The 20,706-nt window shown below is 44.8% G+C and overlaps 1 protein-coding gene across 1 annotated transcript in view; it reads right to left on the reverse strand.

The window, feature by feature from the left end:
• Nucleotides 1–2,250: 2,250 nt before the first annotated feature.
• Nucleotides 2,251–20,706, reverse strand: part of LOC121608212 (tetraspanin-18-like) — a 33,436-nt gene continuing 14,980 nt past the window's right edge. Inside the window, exons 2-9 of the mRNA XM_041939399.1 lie at nt 16,598–16,681; nt 8,538–8,633; nt 7,225–7,419; nt 6,855–6,929; nt 5,444–5,542; nt 4,982–5,158; nt 4,240–4,323; nt 2,251–3,094 (exon numbers count right to left, since the gene is read on the reverse strand). Coding sequence (XP_041795333.1) covers nt 3,047–3,094; nt 4,240–4,323; nt 4,982–5,158; nt 5,444–5,542; nt 6,855–6,929; nt 7,225–7,419; nt 8,538–8,633; nt 16,598–16,600 — 777 coding nt within the window. The 5' untranslated portion in view covers nt 16,601–16,681 and the 3' untranslated portion in view covers nt 2,251–3,046. The remainder of the gene's footprint in view (nt 3,095–4,239; nt 4,324–4,981; nt 5,159–5,443; nt 5,543–6,854; nt 6,930–7,224; nt 7,420–8,537; nt 8,634–16,597; nt 16,682–20,706) is intronic.

The following is a 20,706-nucleotide window of genomic DNA, read 5'->3' on the forward strand; positions in this document are numbered from 1 at the left end:
TTTTTCTCACTTGCCTGTCACAAGGTAGAAATGTCCCTGTTGAAGTGAACAAAGCTAACCAACAGTCTCAGATGTTCATCTTAAGTCTTTCTGGATCAAAGCTACAGTGAAATTGTCACTTTTATAAAACAGCACTGGTCATGTCTTCTACTTAGCAAACTGTCACTCCATCATCTCTCCTGTTTTCAGCCATTCTGGCAGATTAGACTTCTTAGACTGACGTTTAGCATGCTGGGAATTACGGGGGTAAACGCCAGGTATCACTCAGAACGTTAAAGGAACAGTTTGTCCCACACTCACATGGAGAAAAGATTTAATCACAAGCAAAACAGGTGAAACCCTGTGTGGGTGTGTAGATTTAAAACCCTGCATTTCTTCAAATCTCCAGCTGTTGTTAATTTTTGTGCATTTTCATATTTTTTTCATTTATTCATATCCTGCCTGCATATGCTCAACTAATATACACACAAATTGCACAAACATTGCTGTTCATTTTCATTCTTTGTGCTGTTTAATGCTGTAACCGTTGCCATGTTTAACGCCCCTCATTTGCGTCACTTTCAGCCTTTCTTGTTATATCCTTCTGCTGCACCCGCTGCGATGGCTCAGTTACCCTCCTCATTTATTCTTTCTGTACACACTTCACACTTCTTGCGGATTTTCTTGCGGGGGAAAAAAAAAATCAATACGCTCATGTATTTGGGCTGAAATTGAGCTCGTTATCGCAATAACACCAAGAGCCATTATGTGGATCCTTACCAAATGAAACATCCATCTCTTATGCTTCAGTGCATCAGATGTCAAAAAACTGTAGCAGAGATGAATGATTTGCTGTTACAAGAGACCAATCATCAATGCCACAAGGCTGTGGCAGAAAATGTATAACTGTCTACTCTGACAAATATCTTGGTGTTTCAGTTTAACTAGAAAATTGATTTTATCATGGGGTCTGATGAAAAAAAAAACATCTTAAAGCTGTTTTTCACAAATTTTGTGTCTCTTGTTATTGTTGAGGTTGGATAAACTGCAAAAACCTTAATTTACTGTGTGTGTTTACATCAAAATATGATGCATTATCATTATTATACATATGAGGAGCTGTGGATCTAAGATGTATATGTCGAACATCCAAGCAGATTTCAGACTCTCTTTCCTTGTTTGCGAAAACATGTATCATTGAATGTATTTTGCAAATTGAGCCGTGCTCAAGCACACTGTGCACAAAGTAAATTAACGGCTGTTCTCGAACCAGGTGGTAAAGGAAAACACATTGGACAAGTAGAAGAGGAGTGCATCGCCTGCTACTTTGAAAGGAGAAAACATCTCTCCGTGGATTATTATCACGTTTTGAAGTAAATATTTTCACTGCGGTGGATCGTCTGGATCTTTGTTGATACCAGACTGTTTTTATCGGAGTGTTATTGATCTGTGGATCACTGAGAGACGTAAAAGCTGAGTTGCCTCCACTTGCCTCAATTTAAAAAGCAGCTGGCGTTTCTTGTGCCTCCTGTTGTGAGTGTATCTTCATGGGGTTTGCGTCAGTCGATTCACAAGAATCGTAGCTTTCTAACGCCGCTTAATTTGAGCACAAATGTAAACGCAGCGTTTGTGTCAATAGCCAGCAGACAAATAAACAAGAAGAAAGTATCCTACGGCCGGGGGCGGGACTTTTTAGTGATGTTGTAGCCTGCTGCTATCTATTGTTCCACAAACTTGAATTCCGTGACAGCAGCAGGTGAACGCTCTTTTAACACAAATGTGAAGAATTGTAACTTACCATGAAGTTTTTGTGGAGGATGAAAGGCTGTACGCCATTTCCCCCTCAGTGTCAGTGACCACTCATGTTGCGTTCATAACATCGGAATTACCAGCTTCCACTCATAAATACTATTGTCATTAACAACCAAGATGCCTCCAAGTAGTAAACATGAGAATCTTTTCCACAATTACTTTCCCTCCCACATCACTAAAACGTAGCATCACTATAGTTACAAAAAAAGTATTTGAGGTGCCATAGTTTGAGACATTTACTGATTTGTAAAGAGTCAAGTGACAATTGACAGGACAGGTGCACTTCAGGGACCAATCAGATATCAGCTGGAGCCAGTGCCCCTATAGCCCCGCCCCTGCATCCACCCAGGCTTATGAGGATAATTTGCAGAACACTTCACATGGGGCCAATTCTATTTCTAAAAATGATCTGAAATCGTGGACGAAAAAAACAAAACTAAATAAAAAAACACAGGGACAGTCATTTAGAATGCCATTTATGTCATTGACTTTTCAAGAATCTAATACAAATGCATACACATACATTTCACCACCTAAAACCACATAGAACCACTACTGCAATAAACACCACTATACAAACAGAAGAAGAAGGTTGGCTTTCAAGCTTGGAAGGGGTCATGAAGAGCCACGAGCTCACATGCTCACAAACGAGCTCATACACATTCAAAAAGAGCATCAAGTATGTACACACGCACGCACGCACACACACAGAGCTTATATAATACAGCATTGAAGAAGAGTGGCTGTAAAAAAGGCGTATGGAGGGAGGGAGTGTGTTACAGTATACAGTATGAAAGGAAAAAAGCCAAAACAGCCAAAGTGAACATGAAACACATTTTTTTTTACAGTTAAGCCAACTTTACTTAATATAAATATTCTTCATCCAAAAGTCAGTGCAGTGCCTTCTGCTCAGGCTTCACCTGGTCCTCATGCCTGGTCCACTGTACACCCGGTCTGTGCTAGACCTGGTCCAAAAATTACTGTTCACTTTACACACAAATCTTTTTACATCAGTTTTGTCTCTGATCTCCCACTTTCCCTACAGTTTACGTGTATCTGTGTATGTGGGTTGTTGTTTGTTTGTTTTTTTGTCACCCAGTACCTCAAAAGTCCAGCTGTGAAGTACAAGAGTTTGAGAGTTTGTTTTTCTACCAATTAGCCAATAGAAAAAGAGATCAACAAATTTACAAGTGTCCATTTTGTTCTTTTCTCCTGAATTCCCTTTTCTTTAAAAAAAAAAGAAGTTGGAGCAGCTCTACTGGATTCCCCTGAAGAGACACATAGCAAAGACCATGGCAAAGAGCTGAGGAGAGAAAGAAAAAAGAAATCATTACTTAACAGAAACAGCAGGGTACTACTTCCACTTTATTGCTTGCTCTCTATTACTGTTTACTTTTTGTTATTGTTCTTGTTTTCACAATCAGTTACATGCATTCCTCAATACTGAGTTCCTTTTTGCAAAACTCTTTACACAACAGCAGTCAGTGTGGATTGAACTGGATCTCTTTTCATTGCCTTCACACAAAATGCATTCGATGACCATCTCACTTAAACTCATACAGTCCATTGTGAACATGTTTACATGATATTTTAAAAACAAATGACTGAAAATGAGATTGCAATTTCCTACATTTTGCTAAATTGCACAAAAAACTTTGTTTTTCTTTGGTTCACTTTGTGTTTTCAACTTTGAAAGAGGGAAGAGGACAAAAAGGACATACGTAGGATGCAAGGTGTGATGTGGATGGAAACTTGTGGCCAAATGCAGAAGACAGGCACTGCTTTAAATCTATATCACTGCTTATCACATACATGTATATACTGTCTAGTCATGAGTACATATTATACATTGTTTTTTTTTATTGCATTACTAGTATTACTCTGTTTTAGGAAAATAAAGTGTACTGAAGCATACTGCATCCTTATTAGTTTTTGTCACACAATACATGCAGTAAAGAGGTGCCATTCATTATATTATGAATTAAATCCTGGTATATGCACGGATACAAAATAAATAAATAAAAGCTGCTTCAAAGACAACAGTGATATACTGCATATTGTTATGTTGTATGATGGGCTTTGGTTGCATCAGTGCATTATGGATATGATATTAACTGTTATGCTAAGCTGCGTGTCGGTGAAGAGAACCGTGTAAAGAAAATGTGAACTTTTGAAAACGTGAACTCACTGAAGAGACATGCATGTAACCAGTTGAAACTGCAACATGACAGCCCGGTCAAATCCATGTTCTTGCAGCACCAAGCCTCACCACTAGATGGAGCTCTTGCCATACAGAGAGCTTCCAAATAACACTACACATATTCTGGCAAATATCCTCATCTTAATGCAGAATTCCCCACTTCTGAAATGAATATTCACATCACTGGAGAGGCTAGAGAGAAAATGCTGCATATGTGAGGATTTCACTAAAATGAAAACCCTTCGTACCTCAATGGTCAGCACCACAATGGCCAGCGCTCCGGCCACATAGATGTACAGTTCAAAATAGTCGACTACTGCAGAGTAACAGCCCTGTGGAAACACAAAGACGAGATGCTCAGCAGAGAATCAATAGGCTATAAACCTGCAGAATTACAGAGACAATTAAAGGAACATCACAGCTTTAATCGAGTGAGGCTTTGAACAAAGGCTTGGTTGAATGAGTGGGAAGCAGGGCCTCCAGCCTCACTGCCTTTTAATGAGGGTTCTTTGTGTGAATGAGAGAGACACACAATGTGGACACCTCGCATTGTTCTAGTGGCTTGAAAAACAACAGGTGGAGAGTGCAGTAAAAACCTGCTCCTATCAGCTTTCACTGTAATTGCATTTCACTCCAAGTCTTTCTTTCCACGCATGAAAAAAGGGATGTGGGTGTGCATGTGTGGAACTGTGAAGCACACCTCATTTTCACATATTCATATTCTCATTATCCTTTATTTTTCCACATAATTATGCTCCAGAAAAATTCCAGTTTAACACACACATGCTCAGATGCATACATTCCACACTACAAGACATAGTAAGATGGCCTCCCATGGCACCCAAAACATTGGAAAAGCACTAATCAGCCATGGAGGAGTCAGCGAGCCCCTGGATGTCACCCCTCAACTGTCTCCTGCTCTAATTAAGCCTGGAGGTGGTTTGGAAGAAGGGAGAAAGACAGAGCGAGAGAGAGGATGTCAGAAGTTACCTTGTTATTGCGGAACATCATATTGCCTGATAAGCACTGCTCCTGGCTGATATAGGCCAACTCCCCGGTCTGACTGGCACGCTGGCAGCAGGCTTCTGGCACCATGTGATTTTGGTTGATCAGCCTGAACAGGCTGTCCTTAAAATCCTCTGGGCTGTTCACCCCACAGCAGTCAAACTGATGGGAGGAGAGGAGAGAATAGGAGAAGAAGCCCTTATTGCTGAGTGCCTATTTGTGCAGTGGCCTGTAGTCCACTGTGTGTGTGTGTGTGTGTGTGTGTGTGTGTGTGCATGCACCAATCCAGCATGAATATTGACCTAAATGTCTTGGATTTTATCTATAAAATATAGCCCTCCGACGCCAGGCTGCAAACCTTCCTGTTTCCACAGACAGTTGGTGGAAGCAACGAGTTGGTAAAAGCTACACTAAGTAAGCTCTTTGCCATCTGTGCTGTGGCCTTACTGTAGTCATGATGGCATTCCATGTGGAGGTGAAGACGTCAGTGTTGTTGTAGCCCTGATAATGCCTCTTCAGCTCCTTGGTGAAGTACTCTCGGGTCAGCTAAAAAAAAGGGAAAAAGCACATGTTAGTGTCAGCACAAGGATAATACCTGTTTCTTTCACAGTTGGTGCTGCGGAAGAAGCTTTAAAATGAAACAAATCTGGTGATGCTCAGCTGGAATTCTTGCCAGACTTCTGTGGCCCACTCGTCACCTCTGCATAGCACACCTAAATCTCTGACCAACTCTCAGCAGTCGAGTTGCATTGTGGGTAATGAAGCCACAAGGTTTTGACAGAGAAAAGAACGAATGGAATTGAAGAAGATGGTATCTGTGGCTCTGTGTTGATTTTGATCCTTGTTTTCACTGTTCAATGCTAAAACGCTGGTTTACTCTTTTAATGTTGTGCAATGTGTAAGAACTGGCCACCTGTTGATGGTCACTCCAAACACATAGGGCGCATCATACTAGTTAGCTCAGCTAGTCTTGCAGCTAGTGGCCCTATTGGCTGACAGAGTCTGCCCCGACCGAGAGCTCAGCGCTTCGGGGGATTGTTGGCATTTACTGCATTTACCAGAACCGGACTCTGCAGCCTCCCAGTGAACACGGCTGGATTGCAACGGTGAAAACAGCGCGAGGTGATTTACAGCTGCTCCGACCGGGACTTTTGACTTTGAGGACGATGAAGACACAGCACGCCGGGACAGGAGAGGCGTGAACTGGGAGAACAGCGAGAGGAAGAGGGCGGAATATTTTCACATCAAACACCGACCAGAGTTTGTGATTGTTGTAAAAGTGGAAAGATGTGACAGTTTAGGTGAGATTTATTTGGTTTCTGTCCGTGTTTTATGATGAGGGAACCTGGGAATTAAGCTCGTCTTAGCACGGTAAAAGAAAGAAACTTGAAATGAGAGGGTGTGCGGTTGTATTTCTCTGTTTAATAAGGAAAACAGGTGTAAGAATATTTCCTTTCTTGACAGTTTGTGAGTTTATTTTGGGAAGGCTACAAAGTGGTATCATGAGACAGGATGGGCTAGCTGGTCAGCATGCTTACTTCAGTAGATCTCTGGTCTTTGACAACCTGTAAGAACTGTTGCTTAATGTTAGTTCATTTTTTGGATGTTTTTTTGGCCATATTTTATACATTGCACCCGTATGCGCAAACAATCATACAAATAGGCAGCCAAAATGACGAATGGCATAAAAACTGTCTGTTGAAAGAATAAGTAAAGATGAGTATGAGTCTGAGCAGGCAATAAATGCCAGCTTTGATCCTCAGTGCTATGACCACATTTTGGTATTGAAATTTGACACCCAGCCCAGCCCGACCGGTTACTGGTGATCAAAGGGGGGGTGAACACTGCAGCAACTTACATGCTCCCGGAATATGAAAGCCAGGATGGCAGCAGCCAGCTCAGCTAAGAAGATGAGGAGGATGAGCATGAAGAACTGCAATAAGACAAAAGAAAAAAGGCAAATAGTGAGAGAGAGGAGGACAAAGTGGACCAGTGTCAGAAAGAGTGCACGTCAGTCACAAAAAATCACACTCTGGATGTGCCTGCTTCACTCAGCATTAACTATGCATGAAGCTCGAGGCACGAAGGCAAATAGGAGGGCATTTTGCTCTTCAGGCTTTCTGCTTCAAGCATGGCAGTCCAAGAACTGACAGACAGAATAATCAACACACGTGCACACAAACAAGATCAGCAACAGAACTGCATTTTGAATTTGTCAGCCGACTCACAAAGAGGAGCAGACACTTGTTTTCGCGGATGGCTCCACAGCAGCCCAGGAAGCCCAGAAGGAAGAGCATGCCTCCCATGCCCAGGATGATGTAGACGCCGGTGAAAAGCAGGGGGTTGGCCGCTACAATTTCCCTGAACCCTGTGGGGTCCACCAGCACCCACACGCCCACTCCCAGGAGGAAAGAGCCCCCCAGCTGGCGCAGAGAAAGAAAGACCGGAGTTAGACAAAACAGAAATTGGCTGCATTTTAAAAATTAATGGGAACTCAGAGGATAGCTCGGTCTCCCCAGTGGCACACGAAACATTCAACAAGATGTCATATAATGGAAAATAAATGTGTGCTTTTTTTCCAGGAAAACATGCTGGTAATGCAAATCTCTGAAAGGTTGAGGTGAGAGTTGAGGGCAGATAAAAGGCTGGATATCTACAGAGACATAATGCCTTAGCGGGGGGTTGGGTGGAGATGTATTCCCTGCTTCAACTAACCCCCCAACCTGCTGTAGAAATGCACAGCGCTGCAGCCTCCATCCTCTTTCACTAAAGCCCTATCTGCAGCCACCGTGGGGTGACTCATGTGATTAAGAAAAGAAGGTACTGAGGGAGTGTGGGGGAAGAGATCTGAGCCTTATACCTCTACCACAACCCCCATCCTCCTGTCACAGAGAGACACCTGTGCTTCTGCAAACGAACGCTGCTTCGTCTCGGAGGCAGAGGTTGTGGCGTGAGGAGAGGAGGTAGCCATTTTGAAAGCTCGGTGGGATTGGAAAATGCTGTTGTGCTACCTGAGTGTGAAATGGCCATGGAAGGAAACAAAGGAATGGCAGCGTAAAGCAGTGGTTATTATTGAGTGATGCTAACAGCCGAGTTCATTCTTTGCTCTGCTGGTTGCATTATTGCCCCAGCCTTGAACAGCCACGTCTGAGTGGAGTCTCTAAACGGTTTGGTTGCGCTTAATAAAGCAGGAAAGGAGACAAACCTTCTTACTCTGAACCCCCCACCCCCTTTACCCCCCCTTTACAGGCTCAGACTAACAGGATTATCCTTGATTGTCTGATCAAGACTGATAAACTCAGGTGCCAGTCACAAAGTCTTCCTGGCACAGTGTGCATCAGATGTGTGTCAGCACGCTAAAATCTAATCAAAAGAGAATTTGATAGAATCAAGATTGCCTCCGTCTAATGAAATGCAAATGTGGCTCCATTAGTCAGACGGGCAGGGGGCAGCCAGAAGCCCATCCTAAATCATTAGATTGACACTAACTTCAGAGATAGCCAGATTAAGTGTCTTTGAGATAGAGATGAAAAATACTTACAAAGATGAGGAAATTGAAGACAAACATGAGGTACTTGATGCAGCTGAGACAGTCCCCCTCCATGGTTGTCCCCCGTGCTGAAGCCTCTCCCTGCCCCTGAGAGAAAACAACACAAAACACAACATAAAACGTGCCACTTCACGAATCCTGCCAAATGCTCACGGCGTTCCCGTTCTCCTGCACTTTGGATGCGCATTCGGATGAAACTGCCAAGGAAATAATACTCTGCACAAACCAGCTCACATTTTTAATGAGTTCTGCCACTCAAACATACAACACACAGGCACGCAGGCCTGTCAGTTCATTTGGTCCAATTTCAGCTGAAAATCCTTGTATTATCCCCTCAGGCGCACTGTACAAGCCATAGTTCCTCAGCAATCCCTAAGTACAAGTTCAGGCTCCACAATGTCAACCCAACCTGACACAACTCGCCTCGCCACACTCCGTGACAACTTATGCAATTTTAAAACGCGCTCTCGCAGTCAGATGGCCTGATTCCCTATCAGCACTTCCTGTCCGTGGACAGATGGGTTCCCTGGGTCCAGCGTGACTCCAGGGGCTGTCTATCTCAGAGCATGTTAAGGATATGAGTCCTGACTGGGGCTCCATGTGCATTAACAAAACAAGGTATGGCCTTCACGATGGAGCTTCTGCGTCTTCTTAATGTAATGAGAGGCAGGAGCCCGGTGCTCCCATCAGCCGGCCCTCTATCTGACATGAACACACTTTGTCTGATGAGGGCCCGTCCTGGAAGCACTCCTGGTTAATGAAGAACGCCTCTCCAATATTAGGAGACAACATGGGTGCCTCAGCGTCCGTGACCCTGTATGCCTATATACTGTATATCTGATGCACCACTAAGCCTTCATTGGAGCACTAATTTAACCTACCAAGCTGCAAATGAAGAAGACTTTCGCCTCAGGGAGGATAGGACTGTCTAAGGAATCATCTTTACATATTCTGCAAAGACTGAAATGGACACAATCTGCGGGGTGGCTATAATTGCAGTCTTAGTCAAAGACGAAAATTAATTATTTGGCAGAAACGAACCGGCACTCTGCTTTGTAGCTGTGATTATTAATTTGCTCTCCCACAGTGATAGCCAGGATTGAGTCGGGGTAACAAACGGATTAAAGAGCGATTTCTCTGAGGAGCTGTAAATAGGTTTACACAACTAGGCAGCTACACACTCACACCTCTAATTGAAAACAAAAAAAAAAGTTAAATGGCCTTCTTTTCACTCCTTTCATCAGTGCTTTGCAGCATGTCCGTCAGGTGTAATCTCATAATCTTCAGGCAGTCTTTCGAGCGCCTGATGCTCTGTCAGACGACTTCTCTGGGTGACTCCTCTTCTCTGAGGCAGCGGTGAAGCTCGGGTTATGATCGACGCCAGCTTTGAGTCCTATCGTCTTTGAAGGGGGCTCTACTGTCCCTCAAATGTGATCCAGCCTCAACACTTTCACCCTTTCGACCAGGAAACTCACGCTTTCCGGTGAAATAAACCACAATCTCTAAAGAAGAACTGCTCGGCTGGTTGCCGCAATTATTCTACACAGACGTGTGGCAACTGTGTGAATAAGAAAGACACAGCCCATGTCTTTTTGTGGTCTGTTTTTCTTTTATTGTTTCTTGCATTGGTTTCCCTTTGCCTCTGCTTCTAATTTCACCGTGCTGAGAGCTCCGGAGAAAGTTTTTTTGTCTCACTGTAGGTTTGTGTTAAGTTGCGTGACAATAAAATTGAACAATACTAAAGATGTGAAGGCAGTCGTTGTCTGCTGTGGGAGCGGGCGAACGCAGAATGAGAACGTTTCCTCCTCTCACCAGCCGGAGGGCTTATTATTTTTTCCCCTCCTTTCCTCCCCAGACCCAGGGAAATTGATTTAGAGCTATGGTTAAACAGCTCTTCTAAATCATAATGATATGCTTAGGTATTGATCACCCTCCTAGTGGTGCTCTGAGAGCATCCAACAGCCTCATTGCCCAAGATGGGTTTTAATTAACCCCTCCCTTTCCTAAGCCCCATTGAAAGGCCTAATGAGGGCACAGGAGGTCTTAATTGAGATTTGCATACATTACAGGCTCACGGAAAAAAGGCCCTCTCTCATCCCTCCTGCTCTCCACTGTTAGACCTGGGCCCCTATGAGGAGTGCAAACTGTATTTATTGGAGCAGGGGATGAAGAAGGGGAATGAGGAGGCGGAGAGGGGCAGGGGTCGCCTGGAAAAACTCTCAAGGCTCAGCTCACATCTCATTCTCCAAACAAAATGTCTGATTTCTCTCCCAGCTTCACCCTTTTGCTCTTCGCTCCCATCTCTGGGTCAAACCAACTGTCAGATCTGCAGCCAGTTTTAATTTCTGCATTAAAATGCATTGGATGCTTAGGCTAGAGGTGGAGTATATGGGCCGAGGCAGGCTGTAAATAGCGAGCCTACGGCGCAAACCAGCATAGTATAAATCAAACTGCCACAGAGACCTCGGAGAAAGTGCAGAGTAAACAAACTGGTCTTTCCCATGACTCTCATGGGATCGCAGGTCCTCATCGATCACAGCCCAGCCGTAGAGATCAGACCGCTAAGTCTCTCTGAATATTCTGCAGAGTACATTATTTAGACAAGGGAAGCGTGGTTCACACCCGAGGAGCTACAGCTTTGCAACAACATCGACAAATTACTGCGTGATTAAAGGCAGATCTTCCTCAGGTGTGCTGCTTTGCTAAGCTAGCGGTGTGTCAAGACCAGGAGCTGTGTGCCGTTGTGTTTGCATAAGCTCATAAAAAAACCCAAAGCACCCATTATAAAGAAACACGACACACACAGCAGTGAGGAGGACTGCACTGCTATAGATGCAGACAATCTGTTTGTTAGCTGAGAAAACTGTATGTTTGCCCTAAATCTGACAACGTGAGTGGCAGTCTTTGCCCTGAGCTATCCAGCAAATGCCAACTGTACGTCTGCAGCATCTCCCGCTACTGACATCATGAAATGCCACACGGCGCTAAGATCCCATTGTTTACTCCTGGCGAAGACCGACGCGCAGCCAGTTTGGGCCGTGGAGCTCGGCATGGTTGAGTTTGATAGTGGATTAACGAGAACTGATCCTAAATCAACTTCACAGTACCGACAGAAGCCAGAGCTCCGTAATGAGGGCAAACCCATCTGACCTAAATTCTTCTCAGAATGAGGATGAGGAATTCTGAAACATTGCTACGGGCCTGTTTTCATGGTTAACTCAGAAAACCGGAGGTCTTTTTGGCTGACATCTGCACAATCAACCACGATGGTCATGTCAACTCATTGTAATTAAAAGATAAGGAAGACACTGTCCTGCATTGAGAGTGCTCCATGTATAAATAGTACACCCTTGGGTGGTTCTCCTTGAGGTTGACACTTTCGGCACGATTAATGAAGTGAGTCCATATTCCCCTGCTCCACTGGCCACCGCCCCGGACAAATGGATCAGCGTGACAAGGACACTGTGTCTGCACCTCGCCAAACTGTCGCCACCCTCCGCCCCCCCAATAACCAGCCAGTTCATTTCATCCTGAGCATGAGCCTGCATTGCAAATAGTCATTAATACTGAAACCCTGTTGAGATTAAGAGGGTTGGAGCTTGACCCTTTTAAATGTCATTGACCCTCTAAATGATCACCTGTGGTTGAACCCTGGGGACGACACATTTCGTCCTCTGGCTCCCCGAGGCAGCTGGAGCAGGTGCGTTTTTCCATCTACCCAACGCCACTCTCACGCTCTCTCCGGAGTGCGTTAATACCCTCTGATAATGACACTAAGGGACCACACACATGCCACATCACCCTTTATCTCAATTAAAAACCCATTTTCATATTTCTCCATGACTTCCTACATCAGCCACAGCAAGTAAACACCCCAAAATCCGAATAAAGACAGGCTCCTCTGGCAGTGAGCGGGGCTCCCCTGAGGCGCACCATGTCCCTTAATGAACCTCCAATTAGGAGAGAATGAGCCCGGGGCTGTGCTGTCACACTGAGGAGCTTTGAAGTGTACTGAATGCTAAGCAGCTATAGCACTGTATGCTGCTTTAGAGGGCATACAGCTTGCAGACAACAGGGAACAACCACACAGAGAAAGTGTACGAAAGTAGCTCAAAGGCAACCCAGCGCACAGTGTGTGTGTGGGTGTAGCTCACACAGAGAGCAGAGCGTAGAAACTCAGCCGGGTTAGGAAGTTCTAGAAACTGCTAGGCTTGCGGCAGAGGTCCTAATGTTAGTTAGATGCTCAGGTGGAAACATACAAATACGCTACCCTCAGGCAGGCTTAGCTTAATGACTTTCCACAGTACATATATAGGCTTGGTGAACATTATCAGCTTCTGCACATTATGGACATTGCTAGTTGACCACAAAAAAAAGAAAAGTGGGCAGTCTCTGATGCATTTGCTCTGCCTTGCAAAGCCATTTATCATTTCAGCCCATTGTTCCGAGACGTGCTGTGAATCTAAAGCACTTCTTATCTGAGCCTGCGAGCGGCGCTCTCCTGACCCATTCCCGTTTGGAAATGAGATTGTGTGAATCCCGAGGGCAGACGTCCTCTGACCAGGCAGCTGACACACTCCTGAACAACAGGCTGATTAACTAGAGAAGACTCCCAGAATGAACAAATGCACAGTCAGAAACAGACGAGCCATGTGTTGTCGACGGCGCTGCAGGCTACATTCTCGACATCCCAACTGGGCACACATCCAGCTGTCGGGTCAGTACAAACAGTTGCTCACAGTCGGTGGAATCAATTCTCCAGCTCCTTGGTTAAGAAAGGTTGGCAGGCGGAAGGGCAGCGATAGCTCCTTGGTTAAGGGGAGATGTGATTGAGATGAGCAGATTTTGGCTTCTATTGAACGCTAGTGTGTATGTGTGTGTGATCCTCGCTCTCTCAAAGCAGAGATTCTCACTTAATTGTGTCGGCACCTCTATCTGGCTGAGTGAAGATACAAACTGGCTGCGCGGGGCTGGATCAATACCAGGCCCAGGCACATGATCAATGATGCATTGATCCCGCGGAGTTCCAGCTCTTACTCCGCTGGTTGTCTGGCACTGAGGGCATGTGGTAGCCGCACACAATGAACACATAAACACTTCTGCACCGCCGCCCGTTAGGACTCCGCTCAGGCTTTTCCCACGGGGCGCTCTGGAGGATGACACATTGCCATTGGGGCTTTCCACAAAAATGAGCTATAACTCAATTCAAAACTACATGCTCAATAATTACTGTGACGACAACAGGGGACTCATTTCGCAGCAGTCCTCCTCCTACATCCACTTGTTCTGTCTTCAGTGGGTTTTACTGCAAACTTCCCGCAATCTCAATCCGATCAATAATCTCACCAACTCTACTTTGACCACTGTTTGACCCTCAGGCAAGAGACATATAAAATGTTGCTGATGTTCTCTCAAGCCCTTCTTTTAGAAACTGTTCACATCAAGGTTTTCGTCTCCTTCAAATCTCCATATAAAGAGAGTTTACATCGCAGATGGCCTTGGCTGAAACAGACAATGGGAGATTTAAGGAAAGACAACGCTTCAGCCTCAGGGGACTGAACTCAAAAGGACACTTAGGAGTGTAAACATGCGCAGCAGCACTAAACACACAGGAACAGACACACAACAGTGCATTATGGTGAAACAAGTAATCACAATTGTGACTTTCTTACGGCTGAAATCACAGTTTTGTGAAAGCTGTTGTGATTGTTTTTAGCACATGTTGGAATCTTTCCAGCCCTCCAATAAGGACTCTGGTCTCCACGGCAACCCGGATATGGGGTGAGAGTGGCCTTTGTCTGCAGAGATGTGTTTGGCATCTCCACTTAGCACTAGTTCCTGTTAGAAAACAAAGGGGAGCAGAGCCGAGCACTTTACGACAGGGGGGACAGCTTGGCCAGCCATTTGTCTAATGAGCGATCACTCACACCCTGTTGCAAGGCCATATGTTAGTTAGAATAAAACTAGTTTTACTCCCCATACAGAGAGACTAGAAGCTCTGTGTTATCGCTAACTGGTGACATACACACACATGTGAGCCTTCACGCTCTTAGCTTAAGTTCAACGAAAGAAAAGGAAAGACAGCAAAAGGAACGGTGTAACCTAATTTTTGGTGCAGGCTGGGGTTTCAAGCACAATGCAAAGATTAAAACAAAGCCTTGTGGATAAAGCGTGTGAACGGTTGTGTTTTTATGGGAGCCACGGATGAAAGAGATATCCAGACGCGTTGGAGGCCCCACTGCAAAAAACAACATCATAGAAATAAATCAAAAGTGTGCTAATGTCTTTGCATCAACAGTGTGGCAGAAAATATTCATGACTCCTTCATCGTGCCTTTTGCTGCAACAGAAGAACCTTGTACTGCGTGTGGTTATTAATGTGACTCTGTGACTGAGACTGCGGGATTTTTGGAGCGATCGCTCGAGGTCATGATTGCTTGAAGGATTTATGGCTCATTTTGCATGATTACACCTTATCTTTATTTAAATTTGAAAAGACAATCTCACTGCTAGATCCATTTAATGGCTGTTTTTGGAGCTTTTAATCATATCACACAATGTTACTCAGCAGTCGGAGTCTGCAGAGGGCCCTATGAGTTACACGATGCAGAAAACACGGACACAATCACAGAATTTCATAAGAAAAATGGGATGCAGCGCAATGCAAGACCTCAGTTTGTTTCATCAAAGTCAGATATTCTGTTGGGCAAGATGAAAAGGCTACGTCTGTTTCTGGTCAAGCATTGTTCACAAAGTGGAGCGTTGCCCAAACAAAAATGGTGCGATGTTGTGTTACATCAATTTAATTTATGCAAATTTTGCATATATTAGACACTCCTTCTGAAGACAAAATGTGCTTACTGTTCAACACAGAATTGGGGAAAAAATGTGGCTTTCCATTTCCCTTTGATCAGTTTGCTTTGTCAACGACTGTTTCTAAGGTGTAGAATCAACTTGATTCTCAACTCTTAAGCCAACATGGACAGGAACTGGGCAAACTCCATCCATTAAGGACGAGTGTGTGACAAGAGTGACCTTGTGGTAAGATTGTTTAGTTTCAACTATGGTTTCCAACATCAAGGATGAACTTTCACTCTCAATTATCTGTACTGATATTGATGACACTTCATTTTTTTGGTGACTTTGCTACAACTTGGTACGACAAGGCAACAAACATGAGCAGCTTCAGTGTCATTAGCAGTTTAGCCAGATTATCAAAACCTCATAATTTGGAGGTAAAACTGAAAGCGAGCAGCCAAAGTGCTATCTATGTGCAATATCTTTCACTGCACAGGAAAACTGCTCTTTCAAACGGTATCAGACTGCTCATGTCTCTTACCCCGTCTGACCTCTTTTTTAGCATGTCGCAGCGTTCTCGGGGCTCAGCAGCCCACTGGGTGAGCACAATTTTGTTATTACCAATTGAAATTATGTCTAAAGCTCAGCAAACAACACTCAAATTGTAATGAACCAGAATTAGCCATCTCTTATAAAACTTAAAATGGCTCAAGACTGATTATAACCTCACATGCCACTTGCAAACGCAACCCCCACATTTATTTGTCTGGTTGGCTGCCTTTATGGTTATGTGCTATGACTGATTACAGCTGATGTGTCTGGGTCTAAACTCCCCTTTAACCTCTCAATCTATACATGTCTGCTGCTCAGCCGTGCCTGGAATGCTAATGTTACGAATGCCAATGCAAATCAGAGGCTAACAAAGACCAGCGCTGGCCTGCTGTGAGGGGAAAGGGACAAAAGCACTTGTCTGCCTGTTTGCAGGACCAGCTTCACGCACCGGCTCTCGCCAGCACTGCGCCTCCTGTTGACGGTAACAATGGCTTTGCGCCTGTGCTGTCAGCATCTTGGTGAAAAGAGTCTGTCAGCAAGCCCTTTCTGCTGTTTCTCTCGACGATTTAACATGTGTGTGCTGCTGGATTTGGTGGAAATTGTTTGGCAACACCCCCACATTACAGAGGGAAACTAAGGGCAGGAATGTGCACTGAAGATAAAAAGTTTTGTGCTTCATTTCTAGATAAAATAGCATCATACCATGTGTATCCTCGTGTTCCTCCTCTTCGTTCAGGTGAAGCTGATGACTTCTCGCGGTTTTCTCTCCTCTCCTGTTTTCATGGGCTGTTGGACAGAAGCACAGGGGGAGAAACAGGGGTCAGGACTGAGCTGCTGAGATGAATAAACAGCGAGGCACCAGCGACAAGACAGAAAAGTGCCACATTTGTCTTGGAACGTGTAATTCACTTAAGCGGAATAAGAACGCGAGCTGGAAAAAGAGAAAATAAAATTCTAGGACACTTAAAATGACAGAGTTTGCATTTATTATGTATGAAGCACTGGCTCCCAGCAGTGAGCTAATTTAAGACTGCAACAGTGTTTTATCTGTGTGAATATTTCTCTTCTCAGCTGGAAGGCAAAATTAACAAGCAAAGAAAAAAAAAATCATCTTTAATAGCAGCCGTCCGGGCCAGTTCTGGGCAGGTAAAGATTTAATGTCTGCCTTGAAGTATCAGTATCTATGTACCTTCTCACTTGGTTAATTATCGTTTATTAGAAGACCCAACACACCACAGTCTCCTCGTAGATCTTCTGACCTTGAAGAGCATCTGAAGCCATGCATTATTCAAGGAAAGAAGAATACCTTGCTCTCTTACCAGACACTGCTGGCTTTAACTGTCAACCTGCGATACGTCTCCAGCCAAGCGTGTCTAATAAACCATAAATGCTTTAAACTTTTTTCCTGTTTCTAAACTGCTTTGCCACAAGTGTCTCCCAGCTGAAAATAATGATACAGCAATGAGAGCCAATTAAACTGCTGGTATTGCAGCCTCGATGTGCGAAAAATAGTCAGGAGCACGGTTCTGACTGACAGTACTTTGGAGCCGGTTTCAAAGCGCTGGCGCTGACAACTACGGCATCAAATATGGCGAGAGCTGCCTTACGGAGGCATAGACAGCACGCAGCTCTTGCCACATTCGATAGCGAAATACAGGCAGAGAATTCTCACTCTGACAGAGGCTGGGGATGGAGAATATCCCAAGAGTATTCTGGCTGATAGAGTCAGCCACATCATCCCGCCGACACGCCATATTGCCAGCAGACATCAGATTCACCAGGATGCAACCGACAGTGGAGGCAACACACCCTCCCCCATCCAGAATACAGGGCTGTGATTACATCTAGAAAAGGCAATCAAAGCCTGAGTGAGGAAACGGACAGATCTGAGAAGTGGGGAGATGCACTGGAATGATACACTCCCTTATCACTGAGCCGTGAATTCAGACACTACAAAGCACATGCTCTGGGAATCAATAACATCTCCACAGTGGCTACACATGCAGGGGGGAGCCGAAGGATGGAGCTCATTTGAAGGAGTCATCTACAAAACATTCACCATATGGCTCAGCAAACATATCCCCAAGCAATACAACACTGTAATCCCTTTCCATTTTGTTTCAGTCTATTATAACAGCAGCAGATAGGTACATAATCGCCTTCCTCGTGTCTGTAATCTGGTACTGAGCAGCAGAGTGGTCAAAATTTGTCCTGAAGCCTGTTGCAGAGGTAGTCTCTCCTGAACCCCTGTTTAGAGAGCTATTAGCTGGTGAAGAGCAACAGTGGTGAGGGTCTGCATTATTTTTTGGTTTCCATGGAAACCTTTTCACAGGAAAGTGGAGCACCAATAGGATCGCAGAGCCTCATTGAATCAGTTATGGGGGTGAGAAGAGAGATCAGCGCAGACGGCTGAGAAAGCACAACAATAGGACGAACCCTCGAGGGAGACTATAAAGGCCAGGCCACTGAGGGTCCAACAAAGCAGGGAACGACTCAGCGCTGGAAAAAAGGCTTCATCTACATCCGCTCAATGGCTTTCCTTTTACATAAAGCCCTCTTGCCAACTAGTCATTGACATTTAAGATCACGAGCACTGTGGGCAATTTAAAAATCAAGGCAGCCACTAATTGATTAGCCTCTGCTGATATTTCAGGCTCTGACAATATTATTGCATCACCAGCGTCTGTGCTGTGTGTCAGACAGTAGCACATTACAAAACATGTGCTTCTACACACAGTGTGCACTGTATTTATCCCCCGCAGTCAAATTCACTGGAGAGACAGTAGAGGAAGCCGCAGTGGACATGAAGAGAATGAGAGGAGTGAAGGGGTCCTCACATCGTCAAAGCACGACCACTTCACACAGCAACTGGTCGGCAGGTAAGAGGCCTTCACCGGTCTACTTGGCTCTGAGGATCAGGGACCTGAGCCAAGGGAACCGAGTCGGACCAGGAACAAATTAGACTACACTATTATAGTCTAATCAGGTCGGGTTTCATCTCATTTCACTGCCACCAGTATCTGTTCCATGTGTAGGACTGTACTGGACTTCACGCTGCTGCAGTGTTGGTGTTCTTTCTTTATTTTTCTGTTCAGGTTGACTGCATTTGTGATTTTAGGTAAACTTAGGTTGGGTCTGACTGCGTCCCCCTTGGATTGGGTGTTTCATTTTTTAAAATTCATTTATTCATGTCAAGTTTGAATAGTTTTTCCACAGGTCCACCTTGGTTTGGACACACCTCTAGTGCGATGGTGAGAAAGTAGGAAGGACTTGTTTCTCGATCTTCACACTAGAGTGCAGCTCAGGTCGCATTTTTCTGTCCGAACCTAACATCATTTCAAGCGTACCCCGGCCTTTACTACCTATTGACTCGGGACTCATCATATGTGTTTTTCTGTTTGCCTCCATAAGCCACCTCATCCTGCCAATCAGCGGGCAACCTTGACTGAGATGTCAGAGGTCAGAGAACAGCAGGGAGTCTGATCAGTGACACTTCCTCTGGGGACAGGAAAACAAGAGAGGAAGTGACAATTCTTCCATCTGCAGCTCGCAGCTGGATTTGACCTCAATTTCTCACTGGCATTGAAAAAAGCAAACCTCTGAGCTGCAGAGGCAGCTCCACATTTAGAGATAATGGCCTATGGGGCCTCTTTACACCCTGAATCAAACCTTTATAAACACACTTAATAAAAGGAAAAATCTACAGCCCTGGAGGGCAGCTCTCCCCTGTCATCTCCAAGCAAACTCTGACACAGTCCACATACATCCTGTGATAATATTACAGCAATGAGAAAGGGGGCAATTGCCGGCAGCCATTTATCTCCCGAACAGCTGCTTTAATGAGGGTAATACTGAGGCAGAATTATCGCCTTGCCCCATCTGGATTTATTGATCCAACTGTGTGAGTCAACCACCAGAGATAAAGATAAACCACCACGATGGAGAAACAATCCCAACTCTGATCAGGGGGCATCGCTCAATTAATCACTCCCTCCCTCCTCTCTGGCCAGCGCTAACCCCAAGTTTTCTTTGTTCTCCGCACTACAGTAGGTGCTCTCGTGTTTTGCACACCAGGCAAGAATGTATTCACTCATTTGGAGTGCACAATTATTCCAGCTAAGGATGCAGATTGAACTCATTACGCAGTCATCTATTTTCTCAGTGTTAATTGTTTTGGGGTAAATGGAAACCTGATAAGGACGCAGCCTTTGGAAATGTGTTTGCAGGGTGCTATTCTGAGGCTGATTAAAGCTGACGCTGCGTCCGCCTCTTCGGCAAGTCATCTGCAAACATTAGCCAGGCCTCTTCTCTTTGTAGCAGGTTCTTCAGGCAGCAGCCCGTATCTTTCACCTCCACAAAGATGCCCTCATCAAAGAACAGTGCACAATGTCTTACATAGACCCGTTCAAACATCTGCAACCTGCTTTTATAATTACACATCACCAACATCTCTTTAGTGGCGCAGTGATAAAGAACAGCAGCTGAACTGCTTGTTGTTATTTGCTTTAACTCGTGCCTGTCTAACTTAACTAGCTGCCTCGTACACCACCACACTTTCACCCTACTTCCCAGGCCCCAAAGGCTAGCCGGCCTGTCTCTGAGGAGCCAGGGGCCTGGGGGGCATCACCACATCGCTTTGAAGTGAAGCGATTAAAGAGGAAAGACCTGTCGAATTGGGATGATGAGGCTAAGGTTGGAAGAGGGGGAGGATCAGTGTAAGGGACAGGAAAGGCTGTGAATACTGAGAGCTTGAGGCCCCGTGGGATACAATTAGGAGCAAGGCTTTTTTAGTGAGGGTTACAAAAACACAC

Source organism: Chelmon rostratus, chromosome 6 (assembly GCF_017976325.1).
Source record: "Chelmon rostratus isolate fCheRos1 chromosome 6, fCheRos1.pri, whole genome shotgun sequence".
In the NCBI taxonomy this organism is placed as follows: Eukaryota; Metazoa; Chordata; class Actinopteri; order Chaetodontiformes; family Chaetodontidae; genus Chelmon; species Chelmon rostratus.